The 22,394-nt window shown below is 38.8% G+C and overlaps 1 protein-coding gene across 1 annotated transcript in view; it reads left to right on the top strand.

The window, feature by feature from the left end:
• The first annotated feature begins 3,411 nt into the window (after positions 1–3,411).
• The window catches only part of KIF25 (kinesin family member 25), a 35,878-nt gene continuing 16,895 nt past the window's right edge, over positions 3,412–22,394 (top strand). The window contains exons 1-6 of the mRNA XM_051615278.1: positions 3,412–3,442; positions 7,427–7,530; positions 8,743–8,831; positions 10,876–10,918; positions 15,623–15,690; positions 21,643–21,717. Coding sequence (XP_051471238.1) covers position 3,442; positions 7,427–7,530; positions 8,743–8,831; positions 10,876–10,918; positions 15,623–15,690; positions 21,643–21,717 — 380 coding nt within the window. The 5' untranslated portion in view covers positions 3,412–3,441. The remainder of the gene's footprint in view (positions 3,443–7,426; positions 7,531–8,742; positions 8,832–10,875; positions 10,919–15,622; positions 15,691–21,642; positions 21,718–22,394) is intronic.

The following is a 22,394-nucleotide window of genomic DNA, read 5'->3' as shown; positions in this document are numbered from 1 at the left end:
ATGGCAGCACAGCCTTCTGGTGTGTCAGCCACTCCTCCCAGCTTGGTGTCATCACAAACTTGTTGAGGGTACATTCTGTACCCTCATCCAGGTTGTTGATGAAGATGTTGAACAACACCGGTCCCAGTACCGACCCCTGAGGGACTCCACTAGTCACAGGCCTCCAACTAGATTTTGCCCATTGACTACAACTCCCTGACTTCTTCCTTTCAACCAGTACTTGATCCACCTCACTGCCTGATCATCAAACCCATACTTAATCAACTTATCTACAAGGATGCTGTGGGAGACGGTGTCAAATGCTTTACTGAAATCAAGATAGACCACATCTACCGCTCTACCATCATCTGTCCACCTAAGTATTAGCTATTAGGAATGCTGGATGTCAACAAGTTGCAGGACAAAGTAGGTGAAGAAGTTGCAACTCATTTTAAGCACCGGGACAGTCAGTAAATGATGCAAATGCAGTTTTTAATATAATACAGATTCATACTGCAGAATTTCACAACTACTCTACAGAGATTTCTTTTTTTGTTCTTGCCTATAGATATTTAAAGTTGCACTGTTTCCATTTTCCTTTTGATTTCAACATCTCAAAAGATTTTGGCCGTAAGAATTGCTTTTGCCTAATAGGTAATATTTAGATTATTATAAATCATTCTTCTTCCCATCCTTCAAAAATTGCTTTGGTCTCTGAAGACCCAGCTTAGCACTTTATTGTGCAGTTTTGCACAACTGCAGCTTTGTTGAGTGTAACCGTCGGCGTTGGCAGGAAGGCGAAGCAATAAGCGCTGAGTTAGGGTATTGCCATCTCCTTGAGGACTTTAGCAGTTAGCACAGGTGTATGTGTGTCCTCATTCTGTTTCATGTCCTTTCAGCTTTCTGCATTACATGTACTTACTGGTGGACACTCTCAGCTACATAACCAGCCCTTTTCCCTAAGTAAAGGCACAGTTTTAACCATTTTGATCCACCTCAAGCATTAAGTGAGGGGGTTTAGGTACTGCAAAAGCATTTTTATACTCTGATGCTGAGGTTTACTACCCTAAGGCAAGAAAATACTGTGATGTTAGCCAGTTACCTTGGGGTGATCCTTCACATGACTCAGAAAAATGTAAAAGCAAAGAAATTATATATTTAATACATCACATATAATCGGATAGTTGAGTTATAGATGGTTACAGGGACAAAGGGGAGAGAATGCAACAGAAACGTAAGTGCTTTAAAGTTATTTTTTTGGTGTTTTTTTGTTGTTGTTTTTTTTTTTAAACAGTATCAAGGGTTGGCTGGAAGAAGCACTAATGAAGTATTGCAGCTCTACTCTGCTCATGGCCAGCAACAGAAATTGCAAAGGAGTTCTCTTGTAACTCAGCTGTATGGAGCAGTAAAGGTAAAGACATTCAGTAATAATGTAGGCATAATCTATGTCCTAAAGATTTACTTGCTCATCAAATATGGTAGAATCCAGAAAATGGTCAGATAGGAACCTCATATATGACTTTACTGTATTCACTGCAGTGCTTGCAGTGGAGTGTAGCAATGCCTGAGGTAGCTTAAAACTTAAGAGTAGTTCTTCCTGCAATAGGCTGCGAAGTCACTTGAGAAGCTGATAAATGTGGCTGCTCCTGAGCTCCAGGATCTTATGTAGAGGCTGCTATCAACACCCAAGCTAGATATTTTTGTAATCAAAACCTTGCAATCCCTGATTTCACTATTACGTAGACATCCCCCAGAAAACAGTAATTGTGATATGCTTTTATCAGATAGACAGATCCTTTTAAAAAGCATTGGAGAGCTCCTTTGATTTCTCTTAAAGAGTTCTCCACTGGCAGACTTGGCAAGAGGGAGTAGTTTGCTGTATGCTCACACAGGTTGTCTTAATTTTACATCAAAAAGATTGAAACTGTTCTCCCAGTACCATAATATTTTCCTTTGTTAAAATACTTATTCCCTAAGTTATTCCATAGAATAGTGAGTTCCATTTAAGGACACTAACAAATGTCAGTATTTCTCAGGGCAGCACTGAATGCCCATATAAAATGACTGAGGAGTATCTCAGAAGAGAAAGCTGATTCTTAACAAGCAGAAGGATGTAGCTTAATCATAGCATAGTTGAACTAGATTATAATTCTAGGTCCATTCCAACTGAACTATTCTGTTCTTATTCTAATCACAGTGATTCTGCTCAGTAAATTTTGTGGTGGTGTTTTACATTTTAGGATAGCTAGAATGGCAAAACTGCTTGGGATGCAATACTAGTGGATTGAGGTGGTTTGCTATCAGAGATCAAGGCTTGTTAGGAGAGAGCAAAGCTCCCAAATTAATGGCTACGGGTATAAGATTAATGGTAATCTTATACCCACAATAGAAAAAAACCCACAACTGCTTGCCAGTTATATTCTGTGGCTTTTGATAGTGAGAAATGCAGTGATGTTCTCCCTTTAGGTTATTTTTTTATCATTGAAACTAGTGTATTTAATTCAAGGTCGGTACCACAGTTGGGAAAATAAAAATGTCACAGAACATGTGACACTTTGTATCAGGCTGACTAATGAAACATCACTGCTTCTGTGAGATAAGATATTGTTAAGTCAGTTCTTTTTACAGATGGCTTTACATGTTCATTCCAAGACTTAGATGTCAAGAAGTCTTCTAATCCTAAAATCAGGTCAATTTGGTTTTACTTTATTTTGACTTCTAAGGTAATATAAGCTGCTCTTACAAACATTTAAAAGTCTCATTATGTATGTTATGCTGAATTATATCCATAATACAAATAACTTTCTGAACAAGAAAGGTTTCTGATCTTCTCAAAATATACCTATTCTCATAGCAAGGCATAGAACTGGTTTATTTAAGAAATGACTTAGAGTGAAGCTTAGAAAATACTTCCTGATCAAAGTGTGTAAAATGAATGCAGTAAGGATGTGTGGATCACAGTTTTTCATTGCTAATTCTGGATATGTCTTACAAGTGGACAGAACACACATGTGCTCCCACACATTTGTTTTTGTTTGATGAGATAAGGAGACTTGGTTATACCTAAAGCTTTGTTATGGATTAAGTATGTAGCAAAAGATGGGTAAGGATCTATAAAGTCTGGCTGAAGTCTTTAGGAAATGACATTGCTAAATATCTTGCAGGTTCATTTTCTACATGCTGAAAGATAGAATCCTGAAACAAGTAGAGGGTTCTCCCTGACTATAAAATTTCACCATAAAAATTTGTGTTGTTGTTATATTGATTCTGCCTTAATTGCTGTTTTTCTGTCTTTATAACATCTGTTTTCTTCTGGCTGAGAAGAGGCTTAAGCAAGACCTGAAGAGCCTCCATTCGTTTGCTCTTGAGCTTTCAAAAGACTTTCAGCGTCAAAGCAAGATTTATCTTTACCAAGTTTTGGCAGCAGTTCAAGAGATACAGCTGCAAAATGAAGCAGTGCAAAGTAAGGCTCATTGCACTTACATTTCAAACATGTAACATCAACAATGTCATTGTTAAATGTTCCTAATTTTGAAACGTTGAGTTTGGTTTTTGAGAAACACGTCACTGAAAGCATAGCACTTGTTTTTTGTTTGATATTAGATCATCAAGGAGTTCTGAAGAGTTAGAAGGGCTACAAATAACTGCAGAGGTTATGACTGATAATTTGGATTTGGCTTTTGTGTTGATTGCAGCTGCTACTAGACTGCTGCTGAGTTGGCTCAGCTGTAACATTTTAAATCTGTTACCAGGCTTGTTATCTTGACTATTTTAGAATAGCTGAATAAAGAATGTGTTGTTTTAGCTGAAATTTGCCTGCTTTTGAGAGTATCAGAAAAGGATGCAGGTGATTTCAGAGATTTCTGAAAATACTGCCTGAAATTAGGACAGACTGGATTTTTAATATATCTAGGTATCTACAGAGAAAACTTTACTTCCAAATCAAAAGCAGTTCCACTCTGTAGACTATAGGTAATAACACCACACAGACTACAGTTTTGAAATTCAGGTCCTTCCTTGCTCATGTGTATGTACGAAGCAGACCCTGCAGTGCACTCTGCCCTTACCACTGCGGACTAAGTGCATTGGTCCTACAGTGGATTCCTTGGCACGGATCTCTGCACCTGCTATTGATATCCTTGATTCTAGTCGACCTCCTGCCAGGCCTGAGAAGCACATGACATATATGGAGCTTAAATTGTTTAAGCTCAGCTGCCTTATGACATAACAAAAACCACACAAATTTATAAATCAGACTCCCTGTGAGATGTTCTGTTTACAAGTGTTGCCATTTAGAAGTTACATTTTTCTTCTGCTTTACTTTTTGGTTTAAATATTTAATTTTGGGACTGATTTGATCCTGGTGGGACTATTCATGTTAATAGCAACAAACAGTGTTCTCAGTGATGAGTGTTTGCAGAACTTGTCCCTGTATGTGATGTACTGAGTTATGATTAAAATTGATTTGATTACTGTATTAGCTATCTAGAGAAAATGCTTAATCAATTTGTCTTTAAATGAAAAAAATAGTGGAATGTTCACTCTAGATAAAGGTGAATGTTTACCTTATTGAAGCAGGCACTAAATTAACATATAGGAGGTTGTATTTGGCACTTCTGCTGTTCTGGTGTAAATAAATAGTAACTATTTCTTCTGAGGCCTTGCAAATTCCTTTTGACTGTCCTCAGTTTGTACTTTATGGTTTCATGAATTCATAACCAGGAGAAGCTTTCTTGCTTATAACAAAATAGCGTCTTGGTATTTAGGTTGACTTATGTTTTTATTTTGGTCATTTTTCTGTGCTCTGTCAAATGTTTTCAATAAAGATTCTATTGTTAAGGTTAAATATGACAGTCAGCATTGCCATCTTCAAATTACATACAATATTTTATAAACAGAAAGCCCAAAGTATGTATTCTGAAGACAATGTATGTTATCAGTTTAATCTTAAAATAGAGACTGAAAACAAGGGAGATAAATATAGAAGAAACATTCAAGTAAGTTAATTTAAAGGCTGTAGTTGACATGCAGCAAACTATAAAACTTTCCTGTAATAACATGAGTAGTCCCTTGCTTAGAAATATTTATTCACAGTCTGAAAACCAGGCTGTTGCCATCTTTCCCACTGAAATTTAAATAGTAGTAATTTGTAAGAGACAGAAGTGCCACTTATTCTTTTGTTATAGGCCTGTTTCTGTCATAAACAAAGCTGCTATCATTTTAGCAAAAAATACTGGCCATCTGACTGCAAATGATAGTACTGAGGCAGATGCAGTAGTTCAGCAGATTTCTGGAAGGGTAGGAATTGCTAAAAATTGAAGATTACTTTTTAGATTGCTTCACCATGCAAAAATTATCAGAAAGAGGAAACTACAGTATCTGTGCATGCAGAGCATGTTTTCAGAGAGGGGAAACTGCTGTTCCCACTGCTTGGCAAAGTGGCAGGTACTAAGGAAGAAAATCTGTCCAAGTGAATGTGTGACTGAGGAGTTGCTGCGTGTTACTGACATATTTTATGAAAGCTGCTGATGCCCAGTCACTTAGATATCCTTTGTGGTTCCAGGACACTTTCTGGGGTGGAAAAGAGGAAATTTTGGGTAAGGAACTAGGAAAATGTTAAGTAAGTGTTTATGTTTTTAACCGTATAGCTCCACTTGCAGAAGAAAAATGTAAAAGTTCCGAAACTTGCTCTGTGGAGCTACTATTCAAGAAATCTTTCTGTGCCGCACATATATCTTTCTAGAAGATGGACATTAAAACTGATGGGTCACTCTTAAAAATGTTAAAATACCATCTGGTAAATGCAACGACTTGACTCATTTTCTAGGATTGCAGCCCTTCACCTGCCTGCTCAAAACAGGGGAAGTAGTCCCTTGCAAATTAGGAAGCCCCAAGGTTGATTTCTGCTTTTACAGTTATGTTTACCATAGGAGGGCTGGTTAGAAAAAAAAAAAATATTAAAAAATTGTAATTAGACATTAAGTTAACTGAAACTGGACCTATAATGTCCAGTAGACTTCTAAGAATCCTCATGAAGTATGGAAAGTCCACCTAAAGTTTGAAACAAACAACAAATTTTATTTTTTCTTTAAAGACTGGAAGAATGAAAGCATACCCTTAGCACCTAGTGCTTTACTGCTTGTTCAAGAGACTTAAAAAACAAAGTGTGTGTACACAAAGTTAAAAATGAAGATGCTTTTTATGGAGATTACTTAAGTAATAAATGTATTCCAACCTCATATTTTGAAAAAAAAAAACCCTGTATGATTAGGGGTCAGTGACTGTAAGAGTCAATTTTGATTATTTATTTTAGGATATTTGCATGTGATTCTCCAAACCAAGCCATACTAGTGTTACTCCACATACAGGATGCAAGAAAAGGATTTTTTGTAGCCAAACTCCTAGACTTTGATTCCCCAGCTATTAACATCATGTTTCCCATGTATATGTAATTGTTGAGGAGGAGCTGGAGGTGAACAGCATGGGTATTTACAAAAACAAGATCGGAGAAATCTCTCCTGTGGACAAATATCCCTTGAAATTATCTGATTTTAGTTTATAGCAGAGAGCATAAATCATACATGTGTCATGCTGAGATTCTAAGTCTGTTCCTTTCCTTGTAAGGTAGCACACACTGAGGTTGGTGCCCATCCTGCCAACTCAGCTCTCAGACCATGACTTTGCTTGATACTCTACATCTTCAAACCACTCACTAATTGCTAGGGATTTCCTACTGGAGTTCCTAAAAGCTTGCCTTTTATACAAGTTTGCAGTCACATTATGTGCCTTGTGGGCTGCATGTTTGGTTTAGTCTTGTTCAGTGTTAATGTAATTGGCTGAAATAAAACAGTTAGTGAAGGTAGAAGGCTTCTGTAATGGCCTGTATTGCTCTCCTTAGTTTTGTGAAAGAGACTTCTGGGAGTTCAAAAGATCAGTTTTTCCTATTAAATCATACCCATGAAGAAGATACACCTATCTTAAAGGGGAACCTTATAGCTGTTTTACAAGATTTGCAGCACTGTAAATGAGGCTGAGGGTAAATAATAGGTTAACTTGTATAGTTAGCTGGCATAAATCTAATAATCTGCAAATACGGCATGAGCCTTGCAAATGACTTGTCCTATCCAAAACAGGTTGCTTCAAGTTTAGGTTTCAGGCTTCACTGACAGTTAACATTAACTAAACTGACACATTTGAACTGCCTTTAAGTATCTTGGTTTTTTGACTGTTTTTCAAGATTTCACATGTATACCTGTGGTAATTACCTGTAACTTGGCACAGCCACTTCATAGCAAGAAGTATGATGGGATTTTTCAGGGATGTCTAGTAAATCAGGAAGTAACCTTCCGAACTGAAGTTTGGTAGAGGATAAAAAGGTTTGTGCTTGTATTTTATGAGGTGCTACTGGAAATTTGATTTTGTAAAGTCACAGAGTTCAATACTTTAGTGTTTCAGATAAAAGCTTTTCATCTTGAGCAGTCTCTACAAGAAGTGACAGAGAGATATGAGAAAGAAAAGCAAAAGAGGAGAGCTCTACATAACAGCTTAGTTGTAAGTATATTCAATGACAGAACCTTTTCTGATTTTGTTGTAATTATGCCCATAACTTCCTCACCAATAAAAGCAATGAGTATACTTTCCATGAATGTATCACCAGCTGTCTATATACAATGCATTTCCTTGCTGAGGCACATTTGTCTTGCAATGAACCCCACCCCATTCTTTTTAGACAAGCATCTTCCAAATGCACTTATACAACATCTTGGCCTAAGGTGTATAATCCATTTTTAATTGTGGACAAAATTTGATGTTCTTTGTCTTCTTTTCTAAATTGGAAATTGGTTTAGAATTCTTAAATTATCAGTTTGAAATTGCAAACTGGTTGTCTTTTATTTTTCCAGATATATCTAGCTGTGTCCTGCTCAGCCGTTAGTGATGGTTCATTTGAGATTAATTTTTTCCTTTTTGAATTTCGACTTTACTCTTCCTCACCACTCCCTCAAATGACTAGTTTTGGGTTCCCTGATTCAGGATCTGATTTTTAGAAACACCTTTTAGTCCACCTTCAAATAAAATTCTTCTAAGCTTTTCTACCCAGGAAAATGAAGGTCTTTGTTAAAAAGTACTTAGCTTCCAAACTCTGCCTTGTGTTGCAGTTTACTGAAAGGATGTTCCCTAAAGCAGTGGGGAGTTAATGCCAGTGGTCATTAGTCATTACAGGCAAGCTGTTTTCACACATGAAATCGAGAACATGACCAGCAAAAAGGAAGGAAAAACACCAGCTTAGACTGAAGTCTGAAACAGCCTGAAGAGAAAAATAATTTACTGGCTTTTTAGTCATGTATGAACACATAGTGGAGATGAAAGAGTACAAAATGTTTTTATATTCCATGTCTTCCTCAGGGTGGGTGGAAGAGAAATGTAGTGTGTAATCTTCTCTGTTGAGTTAATAAAGGTGACTAAAGAAGCTGAAGTAAAGAGGAGGGATACTGAAGAGAGGAAAATTACTCATATTGAAGGCCTTTTTTTTTTTTTTTCCTTCATATAAACTGGAGAGGGCTACACCATTCCAGAACTCTGAAGAGCTCATAGTTCCTCAAGTACTTTCTCCTGACTTCTCATGGCAAATGACTCCCCACAGAGTCTAAGGCTATGATACTGGAAACACCTGCTTTCTTAAACATGTTCATGTCTGCTTCACAAATTCTAGTCCTCTCCAGAAGTTTTGTTAAATGCACCTTAATAAATATTTTCTGACCCTAGGAACTGAGAGGAAATATCAGAGTGCACTGCAGGATCCGACCGTTGCTACCTTTTGATGCTGCTGCTGGACATTCCATATCACAAGATAGGTAATTTATTTTGGCTGTGTTAGATCTTAGCTGACTTATTAATATACAGAGGTAACAATAGTTATATGGATGTTAGAACAACTGTGTTCTTAATTTTTCTGTTTTGATGTGTATGAGGAGACGATGGTGTTATAAAAACTAATTGCAATTTCCTTTTCTTTCTCCTGCTAAATTAGCTTTAGCCAATCTCATCCCCTTGTCTAAAGTATGTCTACCTGAATAGAAAGCCATAGTTGTTCTGCCAAGCCAGGATAATCCCAGGCTTGGCAGAATTGACACAGCTGGAGTCCGTTTAGAGTATATTCACTATCCTATACAAATTCTGGGATACAGTAATGTAATAAATGTCAGAAGTTGTGGGTAGAGAAACACACTCTACGTTACAGTTGTTTTATATGCAGAAGAACAGATCTGCTGTTAGCACAAACACTGGTAATTCTAGTTCAGTATAATTTGGCTCTGGATCCCTAATTTATAATACACTTACTGTAACTGAAGTGTCAAAACATTCCAAGATCCAATAGGAAAAGAGGGATTAGATGCAAGTATGTGCCATAACAAGCTGAATTCTCCATAGATGACTAACATGAAAGAGGGTAGGGATTGAAACATACATAAACAAAGAAAGAAGGGAAAAACTAGGTGGGTGGCTAGAAGCCAGTAACATCATTTGCTCTATCAGTAGATGACTGAATTGGGCCTTTATTTTACTTTTGCTGGCTGGTAATTCTAAAAGAGTATATTCAGTGTTCTAGAGTTTATTAATTTTTAGCAAATATATTAAAAATACAGAATTGTTTTAATTCAAACAACATCAAAAACAGAAGACAAGAAATTTCGAGCAGCCTGAAAGGGAAACTTGTGTTAACCTGTGCTTGATATACCTGGGAAGGAACCCACTGACTGGTTTTATTACTGTATGGAATAGTGCAATCAGGTGCTGAATTGCCATGTAAAACAGGATGGACTGGGCCAAACTAACTTTTCTTAATATATCCAAAAGTAATTTAAATAAAACTTAATTGTAAATATAAGGACTGATTCTCTTACATACATGAATTAATTTATACACATCAGCAATGCCAGTCAGTTTTTGGACCAGTAATGGATACAAGATTAGGGACAAATACCCTAAAAGAGGGTGTTTTTCACTTCAGTGTTTTAAAGGGAAAGCCTCTTGTTCCAAGGTCACATTACAATCTCAAAATAATAGGATGACTTGCATGTGAATTAGTCTTCATTGGGTTTGTTCTCAATTTTTTAAAGCAGATTATATTGCTTGATTACAATTTGATTTGTTTTATATTCACAATTAACTGTAATTCTAGTAAGTACATGGAGTGGTTGCATCAAAAGGAATGTAGCCACTAAGTCAAGGGAGGTGATTCTCCCCCTTTACTCTGTTTTTGTGAGACCTCACCTGGAGTAATGTGTCCAGTTCTGGAACTCCCAGCATAAGGAGGACATGGAGCTCCTGGAGAAAGTCCAGAGAAAGGCCACAAAGATAATCAAAGAGCTGGAGCACCTCTGCTATGAAGACAAACTGAGAGAGTTGGGGCTGTTCTCCAGGGAGACCTTATAGCAGCCTTCCAGTACCTGAAGGGGCTACAGGAAGGCTGGGAAGGGGCTTTTTACAAGGGCATGTAGTGAGAAGACAAGATCCAAACTGGAAGAGGGGAGATATAGGTTAGAGGAGGAAATTCTTTAGTGCAAGGGTGGTGAGAAAATGGGACAGGTTGCCCAGGGAAGTTGTGGATGCCCCCTCCCTGGAAGTGTTCAAGACTAGATTGGATGGGGCTTGGAGCAACCTGATATAGTGGGAGGTGTCCCTGCTCATGCAGAGAGGTTGGAATTAGGTGATCTTTAAGGTCCCTTCCAACTCAAACCATTCTATGATTCTATGAACAGTGGCAATACTGTAATGTACTCTACAGACAACATGTATTTCACAGTCATTTTGAGCATTAACTTTCCTCAGCTAAATGGAACACTTATGGTTTGAAAGATCCATTTTTTTCCCTATTGGCTTTTTTTTTTCTTACAGGCAAAGAAACTTCTCAGAAAAAGTGGCATATGCAGCTGATGATGTGAGTATTTGATGGTGAAATTCAAAAGCACATTTATAGATCCTAAGAAGGAGAAACAAGAGTGACATAGAAACCATGGGTTTTTTAAAAAATGAGGTACTTTCTTGTCAGTCAATGCCCAGCTTTGATCATCCATGGGTGCAACAGCAGGTGATCTGTGCTGTTTTCATCCAGACTCTTTGTAGTAGTAATAGCTTGGAGCCTCTGCTGGTGCAGTCATCCATGAACCAGAGCTTGTGTGTTTGCAGACTTCTGCAGTCAGTCCATTTGAGCCACTTGTATTTGCTGTAACTATTTCTGAAAGTGTCAGGCTTTTTTTTTTTTTTTCCCCTTTTATTATTGCAACATGACTAATACATTGCAAAGCCTATGTGGCCCTGCAATTAAGCATGGTAAAGTGTCCTGACTTAGATCCATCAGAGGAATGAGAATGAGCATTGAGGTTGCAATTCCAGATGACATTCCAGCATTAAGTGAGGCCATTACCAAGATATAAAACTTTGAAAGGCACAGCAGTGGGAGCTAAGGTCAATGTACTAACTAGGGTTTTAATTTTCTTAGCTGAGATAGTTCTTGGTTAGCTACTCACTTACATGGTAATTAGCCAAATTCTCTTATAGAGTGCTAAAATATTGCTGAAGTGACCTACAGTATGTTATGCATATAAATATGCCAAATTAGAGTTTCAGTAAGCAGATCTCACTTGCATAGAGTGGATATTTTATACACACACACACACATATGCAATTAGGGAACTAATGGAGCATATGAAGAGTCAGCTAAAGAAAGAATACATATGTCAGGAGAGAAAAAAGGATCTATAATGGTAGGAGTAGTATTCTGGATGCCATGACCTATTTATTGTACTATAAAATGCTGTGACCATTTCTGACCTGTTAAATTGTATTGCATAAAGATGAAATTAGATAATATTAAGGTTTTGGATTATTTTATGTAGATATCTGATTTGTTACAGTATCTATAGGTTTACAGGCAAAGCAGCATCTGCTTATGACAATCTACGAATTTTAGTTTGTATGAAGTGACCTTCTTAATATGAACATTTTTTTAAGAAAAAAATATGGTTTTGGAGTATCCAAGTTCATGAGGGAGGATAAAAGTACAACCAGCATTTTACTAAAAGCAATCAATTTATCCTAATCTAACAAAAGTAAAGGAAAACAATGTTTATTGCCTGCTTATTTTCCTTTTAATAACTGAAGGTGTTAGGGTTGTGCCTAGGATAAATATGCAATTTTCAGATAATTATGTAATTATGTGGCTTCATTTGTTATTGAGATTTTAGTTGCAACACAGTCAAAGCTTGTATTTCTGGAAACAACCATTTTCCAGATAAGTATTTATGATGTAAAGGAATTTTTAGATCAAGGTGAAGGAAGACTGTCTGTGATAGAGATGCTGAGTTCATTGGTCTTGCTGTAGATCATGGATGTCTTTCCAGATTTTTCTCTGAAACTGCTTTATGTGTGTAACATAACCTATCAACTGTTTACCATGATCATTTTAGAACTAATGTGCATTAGAACAAGAACCAGTCACAACACAGTCTAACATACAGATTGGAAACTATGGTTGGATCTTATGGTTGGATCTTCTGGGCAAGCTTCAGCTTGACATTGTTCCTAGATTGGACTGGAGCTCTAATAATGTGTTGATTTGTCTCATCTATGCTACAACTTTGTCTTGTTAAAACTAGAATAGGGAAAACATCTGTCTTGTAGTGAAAGACTACAACAGAAATTGCAGTTAAAAGGAGCTTTGCTTCTCTTCAGCCAAGAGCTGTGCAATAATGTTGGAGTGTGAGTACACACAACGTGTCAGGTTGAATTACCCCACATAGATTAGGACACTGAGCAATGCTGGTAGTGTCACTACCAGAGAAAATGAGTAGATGAGGTACTGAATGCTCAGATTCTTCTTGGTGGTGACAAGACAAGGAGAAATTGGTGCAAACTGAAATACAGGAAATTCAACTGAAACAGTAAAAGAAGCTGTGAGTGTAGTCAGACACTGAAACAGGTTCCCCAGAGAGGGTGTGGACTCTCCATCTTTGGAAATACTCAAAACGTGACTGGACACAGTCCTGGGTATCCTGCTGTAGCTGACCTTGCTCTTTTCCCACCTCAGCCATTCTGTGATTCTGGTCCAGGATCCCATCTGCTGCTTTTCTGTAGTTTTCTCCATCTCTGACAGGGTGTGCTGTGTGTGCTAGTGAATGTAAGTGTCATGTTTGAATGAGTAGCTTTGTTTTCACCTGGATTCACAACACCAAATGTAGACACTTAAATGAGGTGCCTAATTACTCCAGACTCCTCTTGTGGTTGCTGAAGAAACATAGCCACCTCCAGAGGGAAAGTAATTCGTCTAAGATCTGAATTAAACTTTAAATGTGTTTATCTTTCTCAGTGACTATATAGGCACACTCCCTAACCTAATACTTGAAGTAATATTTGAATCCAACATTTTTTGGTGCAGAGAAAAGAAATGTGCTCTGTCTACATGATTAATTATTTTCAAATAATTTTGGGGTTTTCCCTTGTGCATAGTTGAGAAAAAGGGGATGGCAATGAGGCTGCTCTGAATATCAGGGAGGGTACAAGATTCTGCTGTTCCTTCAAGACAGGACTGGGAAAATGTGAATTAAAACAGCCAGCACCCTCCTTTTCTTGGGTGATAATTTTGTAATAGATCAGATGGATGCAGCTATAACAACTGAAGACATTATCACTTCCCAGTTGCTTATCAACATCCTCAGCTAGAGGTTTTTTGCCCCTGGTGCTTACCCAGAGTGGAGAATCCTTCAAACTGCCTGCATCAGCCTCAGTGCTATGTCAGCCAGTTGCACTGAAGTTGACAGTGAACCATGAGGAGCAGTCACAGTCTCCCTTACATTACACTGCTGTGGAGCAGTAGTCTTGGGAAAGAAGGCGTAGCCTTCAGCAGATATGCAGTAACAAGTGATAAGAAATTATAATTGCCACAGCTAGATTCTGTGACCTTGTCTATATCAACTATTCCATGTAACTAAGTTAAAGTTATTTCTCTACTGAATTTCACCTACTGAACTGCTCCCCAGGCTTGGGAGTTAGGACAGATTGCGAATATTTTGTCATTTCCATGATTCATGTTGCTCTAAAAGAACTCAGACTGGGAATATTCTGTGACTCTGGGGTGAAAAAAGGGTTCTCCAGTGTTCATGGCAGACAGCTGTATGGATTTCATAAGCACTATTGACAGAGAAACCCAATGAGATTCTGCGGGCCAGCAGCCGTCTAGGTGTGTTAGACCATACTCATCTCCTAAGAAAGGACAGTCATTACAAATACTCATCTGAAACTTCTGCCTATTAGCAATTAGTTTGTTTCTATGTTAAGCCAAATGGGTTTTCTGTATCCCATTTCTCACCATAGGGAAAGCTATTCTGCAAGTAAATTTGGTATCTTAATCAGAAATGTGTTCCATAACACTATATGTTGGTTTGTTGTTGTTTTATTATAATTCCCCCAGAGTCTATTGGTTACAGCACCTATTAGAATGTCTGTGTTAGGACATCTTGTAGCAAGGTGTTGTACTCACATCTGTATTGCTGCTAGATTTGCCAATACTAGGAAGGGAAACTTAGCTCATTCCGTAGAGTTGTCATCATTAAGTTGATGGTGATACATTGGTCTTCTCCACAGAGGAAGAAATGCTTATAAACTCAAACCAAGAAATTTCATTTTTATTAGCCACTGGCATGCTGGACATACTGTTATGCAATTGCTATTTGCTCAGCTCTTTCCAGCTTCAGTCTGTGGCAATACTCAGTTGAAGACTATTAGTTCAGCACTCTAAACTACTTGTCTGAAGCACAGCAGGAATTTCAGCACTCTCAGTAATGTAACCACAGGTTAGTGAGCTAGGAAACCTCCTTGAATTGGATGAAGTATTTTGTGTGCTAGTGAGTTTACACCCAAATTGTCATAAACCCCCACATTTTTTTATTTACTTTTCTGTGCAGTTAAGCAATAGACCCCATGAGGAGCAGAGGGCACAGAAGTTGCTGTGTAAGACATGCCAGACTGTTGTGACTGTGTTCTGGTAATAGCTTAAAGAGCTGCTTACATATCTGTCAAACTTACGAAACTACTGTTTAAACCCTCTGGAAAGTGGATTCCACTAAAAACTTGTGGAATTCTAGCAACTGTGCTAGTGCAGCTCCTTCTCAGAATTTGGACTAGCACGTTATTCTATGAAATGTGATCTTCTGCTCAGTTCTAGGCACAAATATATATGAAATCAATCTGAAAAGGCACTGTGAGCACTGGCCCTATAATAAAAAAGGGCTCTGCCATTTTTTTGCATGTGTTGGCAGTTAGAGAGGTTGGGTCTTCTTGCTTATGGGTTTCTAGGCACTTAAGAAGCTCAGGTAAGAGTCTGGATCTTTCTCACGAGCTTAAGTTTGCATAGTTTGTGCTAGTTGTTCTTGAATAATCTGAATGTGTTTTGAGATCCTCTCCTCTGGTCTTGCTAGTTCACTGCGATATACAGACTCAACCTCTCGAGTTGGTGACTGCTGGAGAAGGACCTTGGGACTTCAGGAACTTTAAATACTGCTGACACATGGAATGTTAGAACTGATAAATATTTCTTTGTATGTGTGTGCCTATGGCTATGATGTTAACTATTTTGTTTTTCTCTTAGGAAACTGTCCTTGTAAAGTGTAGCCGTCCGGGTCATGCATCAATAAACAAGACTTTCCAGTTTGAGAGGTGGGTAGTCCTGTGTGGCAGTCTGGATTGCTGCATGACTTGTATAGTGAAGGCTAATTTTATAGTAGGCATTGGTGAGAAGGTAGTGTTCTTTTTTATTCATTTATGTGGTATTCACATTCTTACCAGGACAGAATCACATACTTAAAAATATAGATGACACACACAGTCTTCCCGCTCAGTAAAACTACTGATATGTTAAGTTTCAAACCTGTGTAGAAACCTATTTGATGCTCTTCACAAGCATAGAATCATTAAGGTTGGAAAAGACCTTCAAGATCATCAAGTCCAACCATCAGTCCTACACCCCCATGACCACTAAACCATCTCCTGAAGCACCACATCTACCCCTTTTTTTAAGACCTCCAGGGCCAGTGCCTCCACCGCCTCCCTGGGCAGCCTGTTCCAGTGCCTCATCACTCTTTCTATGAAGAAGTTTTTCCTAATATCCAATCTGAACCTCCCTGGTGTAACTTAACCCCATTTTGTCTTGTCCTATCACTGGTCACTAGGGAGAAGAGGCCAACAGTCACCTCACTACAACTCCTCCCAGGGAGCTGTAGAGAGCAATGACGTCTCTCCTCAACCTCCTCTTCTCCAGGCAGAACAGCCCCAGCTCCCTCAGCCTCTCCTCATAAGACCTGTTCTTCAGACCCCTGATCAGCCTAGTTGCCTTTCTCTGCACCCTCTCCAGTACCTCAATGTCCTTCTTACACTGTGGTGCCCAAAACTGCACACAGTGCTTGAAGTGCAGCCTCACCAAGGCTGAGTAGAGGGGCAGGATCACCTCCCTGGTCCAGCTGGTCACACTATTCCTGATGTAGGCCAGGATGCTGTTGGCCTTCTTGGCCACCTGGGCACACTGCTGGCTCATGTTCGGCTGGCTGTCAATCACAGAATCACAGAATTGCTGGAGTTGGAAGGGACCTCTAGAGATCATCTAGTCCAACTCTCCCACTGAAGTAGGATCCCCTAGAACACATTACTCAGGACTGTGTCCAGGTGGGTTTTGAGTATCTCTAGAGATGGAGACTCCACAACCCCGTTAGGCAGCCTGTTCCAGTGCTCCGTCACCCTCACTGTAAAGAAGTTTGTCCTCATCTTTAAATGGAAGTTCCTGTGTTCCAACTTGTTCCAATTTGTACCCGTTGCCCCTCATTCTGACACTGGGAACTACTGAGAAGAGCCTGTCTCCATCTTCCTTGCACCCACCCTTCAGATACTTGTATACATTAATAAGGTCTCCCCTCAGCCTTCTCTTCTCCAGGCTAAAGAGTCCCAGCTCTTTCAGCCTTTCCTCATAAGAGAGATGCTCCAGTCCCCCTGTCATCTTCGTCATCCTCCTCTGGACTCTCTCCAGTAGCTCCCTGTCTCTCTTGTACTGTGGAGCCCAAAACTGGATGCAGTATTCCAGCTGTGGCCTCATCAGGGCAGAGTAGAGAGGGAGAATGACTTCCCTTGACCTACTGGCCACACACTTCTTTATTCACCCCAGGATTCCATTTGTCTTCTTAGCAGTAGGGGAGCACTGCTTGCTCATGGATCATTTACTGTCTGTCAGGACTCTCAAGATCCTTTTCCTCTGAACTGCTTTCCAGCAGATCCACCCCTAACCTATATTGGTGCTTGGGGTTCTTTCTTCCCAGGTGCAGGACCCTACACTTGCTCTTATTGAACCTCATGAGGTTCTTCTCTACCTAATTCTCCAGCCTGTCCAGGTCATGCTGAACAGCAGCACAGCCCTCTGGAGTGTCAGCCACCCCTCCCAGTTTGGTATCATTAGCAGACTTGCTGAGGATACACTCTGTCCCCTTGTCCAGGTCACTAATGACCACGCTGAACAAGACCGGACCGAGTATTGATCCCTGGGGGACACCACTGGTTACTGGCCTCCAACTCGACCCTGATCAAAACCCCAAATCTGAGTAGCTCTGATGATCCTGTCAACATGAGTAAAATGTTATCCACATTTTAAAGGGAAGGAATTGAGGTAGATTGCATTACTTCAGCATTAGACATGCAGTGTGAGTGACCTGGAAACTGGACTGACAAATTGTAAGACTTGATGTTCAGCCATGCTACTTTTAACTTGGAGTTAAAATGGCCTGAACACAGACAACAAAGTAGAGTAGTGGCATGTGAATCAGTGCTCCCCAGAGGACAGGCTGTAGCGGGACCACTTTCCTTAGCTCAAGACCAGAGATTTTGACTGCACCAGGTGTGATAGTGTTTTAATTGGTGTTTATGCCTTATGAGAAAACAGAGTCAATCTGCAAGATGGAGAACTGCTGAGTCAGACTGAAAGGTGCTTTATGTTCTTCCAGAATTGAGCTGACCTGTACCTCTGAAAACAAGAGTTAAATTAATACAAATGAGATCTCTGTAAACTAAGAAATACAAAAATTTTGCCCCATACCTTTTTTCTAAAGCAAACTTTGCATCTCTACATTGGAATGACTCAAACAGTATGCTCTCTATCTTGAACTATGCTTCAAAACCCTCTGGAAAGAGAACACGAGGACAACTGCATTCTGCCTTGCTTGAAAGTAAAAATTGATTTAAAGTCAGATGTGTCCAAAGCAAATTATTTGTTCTGGTTTAAACTTAAGGTCTGAGCCTGTTCATCCTGAATTGCTGTAGGTTTGTTAAAAATTGCCAGTCATTCATCTTTTCCTTGAGGTGTCCTTCTAAGATGCTGTCTTTTTCTACTCATGAAGACTGGGGACTGCTATTATGTAGGCCACCAAACAACTGAAAATTCCTGAGACAGCTAAAATCTTTGAGTCAGCTTTACTGACCCAGTAGGTTTTAGGACTCCCTTGATACAAGGCATATGAGATCACTCAAGGTTCACAACCTCCTCACGTATTTGCTAGGCTGTTCAAAGTAATTCCTTTCACCCTCCAGCTATACCTAACATGGCTGTACCAGTTGAAGTAAATGCAGAATAATGCTGGAATTCAGCTCTGTAGAGCAAAAAAGTTAATGGTATTGACACAGGACTCCAGAGATTCTGTGACTCTGGACATGTGGTGCAGATCCTGATAATCAGGAAAAGGGTTAAAAAAATGTAAATCCCCCAAAGAATGCAGTTCTTCAGAATGTTTTTTCAGTGTCCCAGCACAGCTCTGTTTTATAAACAGAAGAGCATATGGTTCTTATGAACTAAAAAATGTTTATTTTTTTAGCAAACTTTTATGGAACTAATAAATGTCAAAATATTTTATTTCGGCTCAGGAAGAAAATTCCAGCTTTCAGCATGTTATGCTTTTATAATTTTATTGGCAAATCAGTTAGCAAAATAAAAAAAACTCAGAATTTTCAAGGTGAAATTAACATTAATCACTGCACAGGGACAAGTCTGTCATCATTCTGGTAAAAATACATGGGCTTATAGAAAGAGATTCTCTGGATTTGCTGCATCTCTCATGGTCTCCAATAGCCATTTAAGTGGGTTGTCCATGCTTCAGCCAGTGCTCTGATTAAAGTGTAGCACGAACCAGTTCAAGCCAACTTCACACTACTTCGTTTGGGTACTGGTGGCATTTGAACAACAGCAACTAAGTAGTGACAGTAAAATCCCTTCAGGAAGTTGAGTAAATATTTGGAGTGGTTACTGTAACACAGAGCCCAGTGCCTTTCCTCTGAACGGCTACCAGAACCTGAAGCTGACAGAGTTATCTGTGGCTATACTACTTCACAGTGCAGACTACTAACAAAAGTTGAGTCTAGTCTTGGTTGTTGTCAGTAGCAATCTGCTTGCTTTATTAGACTCCAAAACCCATCAGCAGCAAGCAAAGACAGTATGAATGTTCTCATCTCTGAAATACTTTTAAAGTTGTTGCTTTTTTTTTGTGTAGTAGCTCTGAAATATTGTGATGTGTTAAGAAAAAAATGTAATTTCAACACATATTGAGTTAGAGGCCTAGTTGTTTAAGAAGGAGAACTTGGTGCTAATGAATATTTCATCAACTGCAGATGATAAATGAAGCAGATTAAAGTGTTTGGAAGTGCTTTTTCTCTCATATTGACCTTGCGGATTTGATGTGCAAAGTTTCCTGAAGCCTATGTGTGAATGCATGCAAAGCAGGGATGGAGCATTGCTATTCAGTGTCAATGTCCTTCTAGAACAAACTGTGCCACATCTCTGCATAGTTGTTGGTTTATCATTGTAGTATGATGGCACATCAGTGGAATGGCAATTTGTCCATCAAGCCAGACAAGTGCTCCTTTCCTGATTAAAGAGAGTACATTTTCATGCAACTTACAATTAGGCTGTGGAACACATTGCCACAGGATGTTACTCTAAGCCAAGAATTCAGCAAGATGCAAAAATACTAATTCCAATAATATTTTTTGAAACAGATACTCAAGTTATATTTCAGCTTTGAGGCCAGTTTACAGCTTTTAAGGGTTATGATAAGACACACAGATGGATTATTGTGTCTCCAGCTACCATGATGTTTCTTGCTTCTTCCTCTGGCTGTTGTCAGGAACAAAATGCTGAACTAAGTGAGTTGTCTCTAACTGAGTATCTGTTAATTAGTGATTCCTATGTGCAGTTGTATTTATGGAGAACATGAATACAAAATCTACATTTCTGCAGGCTATAGACTGCAGTGGCCAGATCCTGGTCAAATATCACAGAGGCTTGAGCAAATGCTAAAGAGCACACTATGTCTTAATTCAGTTAAACTTGTAGTATCATATACAAGCTGTAGGATACTGCTAAGTGAAGTGTACTAGTATACTGTATACACAGGGAAGTAACTATGTTTTGTAATGTTTACTGCTATGAAAATTCCTGTTTCTAATTAGAGTAATTTTGCTATAAGCTGTAAAGAACACACACCACCCACTGGGAAACAGAGCTAAAAAAAAAAATCACAACAGAAAGGTAGCAGGAAAGGAAGCTTTTTCCAAAGATAAACACATCTCAAATACCTAAGTGTGGCTAATGACATTAATGTTTTAGATTCTGTTCATCTTGTATAAACAGTACATGGTGCAGGCTGTTATCTTGGGGAGGATACATTTTTGGTGTGCTAGAGAAGAAATGAATTAATTAGGATGTCCATGTTTTACGGCCAGATTTGCCTCCCTTTGGTGATTTCCTATTTTCAGGTCTTGATTTTATGTTGTACAAAATTCATAGTTGAAAGGGTTGGAGGAAGAATTTCTTTGAAGAGCCCTGTGTTAGCTTTTTTTTTCTTTTGCCTTGAATTTGAAAAATGTATGCAGTTGTTCTAGACATCATGGTTTTGGTCCAAGGATTGTACTGTCATTGCTCTTTTCTAAAAGGTGGAGTAACACATTCAATTTAATTGTCCTTAATTCTGTTTTACAATTAGTCTGAAATCCACAATAAAGTCTTCCTTTTAGTGAGAAGTGTTTATTTCAGAGTAGATAGTTCAGCAGGGGTGGGGATGGAAATACCTTAGGCTGATGCTGCCCACAAAGACAGTGTGATCCTCATGGGCCTTCTGATTTCTGCTCTGCTTCTGACTCTTTTGAGACAAGTTCCAAGGCAAGTTTGCAGCCTCTGTACCTCTTTTTTTTCCCTAATCCTTATGCACATCTAAAGGGAAGCACAAACTGACCATTCCTTAGTGTGACACAAAGGAGACACAAGCAGTAGGGATATTTTGCTGTCTGGTAGGTGAGAGAAAATCACAGGGATCCAGCACAGCCAGAGAGGCAGGCAGAAGGATTAGGTTGAGCTCAGAGAGCCACAGGGGTATACCTGCAGGTCATTCCCTCCAGCATAGACAACAGCCACACTCAAAAAGTGAGCAAGAATCTTGGAGTTCTAATTATCAGTCCCTGACATGGAAATGTCAACAGGTCACAAGTTTAATGTCACTAGCCTCCATTTTCTGTAGTTTGTATTCTTGTATTGTGACAACATATTTATATTTTTTCTTCAGTTAATCATTGCACTTTACTCCTCAGAGTTTACAATGATTCAGAGTCTCAAGAGACAGTATTTGAGGATGTGGCCCCTTTGCTAACATCTCTCCTGGATGGGTAAGTTAAAAGGTGGGAGTAAGAAAGCTAAAGGGCAACAATTACTGAGTTCCATCAACGAAAAAAAAATTTAAAAATGACTGCATAGTGATGGTCCTGTCAAATTTGGGGGCTTTACAGTTGTATTTTCCTGTTTTATTTCTACTCAACATGAAGTTAATGTTGTTTCCTGATATAAACAGTGAAAAAACTGTTTACAAAATTTAGCAATGCAGACAAATTTAGGAGAAAAAGTTGGTTTTTTTTCTGGTCTCTTTCTGGCAAACTTAAGCATTGCTTCTAATGAAGGATACTATCTTTTTTGTTTAATGTTTTGGGAGATTGTGTTTTATATCTGTTTTTCATTTGTAGACACAGTACAATACATCTGTTCCAACAGTGTATTCATATATGAAAAGCCTGCCAGGACCACTCTGTAATCATCTGTTATGTTTTTGTGTACAGCACAGGCCACAGGAGATGATATGATCAAGTTGAACCAGAACTGAGCAACCTCAGTCATAGTTCTAACAGTTCTTCAGACACTGGAGTTAACGCAGAATTCTGGTTTGAATACAAAACTGATCAAAACTGGTCAGTAACAACCACTAACAAATATGTGTAATTACTTCTAGCCACTGAAGTTCACGAAATGTGGTTCTCCATTTATACTAGAGGCAACTTAAGCTATTGTTACA

The sequence above is a fragment of the Apus apus genome, chromosome 3, assembly GCF_020740795.1.
Source record: "Apus apus isolate bApuApu2 chromosome 3, bApuApu2.pri.cur, whole genome shotgun sequence".
NCBI lineage: Eukaryota > Metazoa > Chordata > Aves > Apodiformes > Apodidae > Apus > Apus apus.
This window is presented reverse-complemented; position numbering and strand designations above follow the sequence as displayed.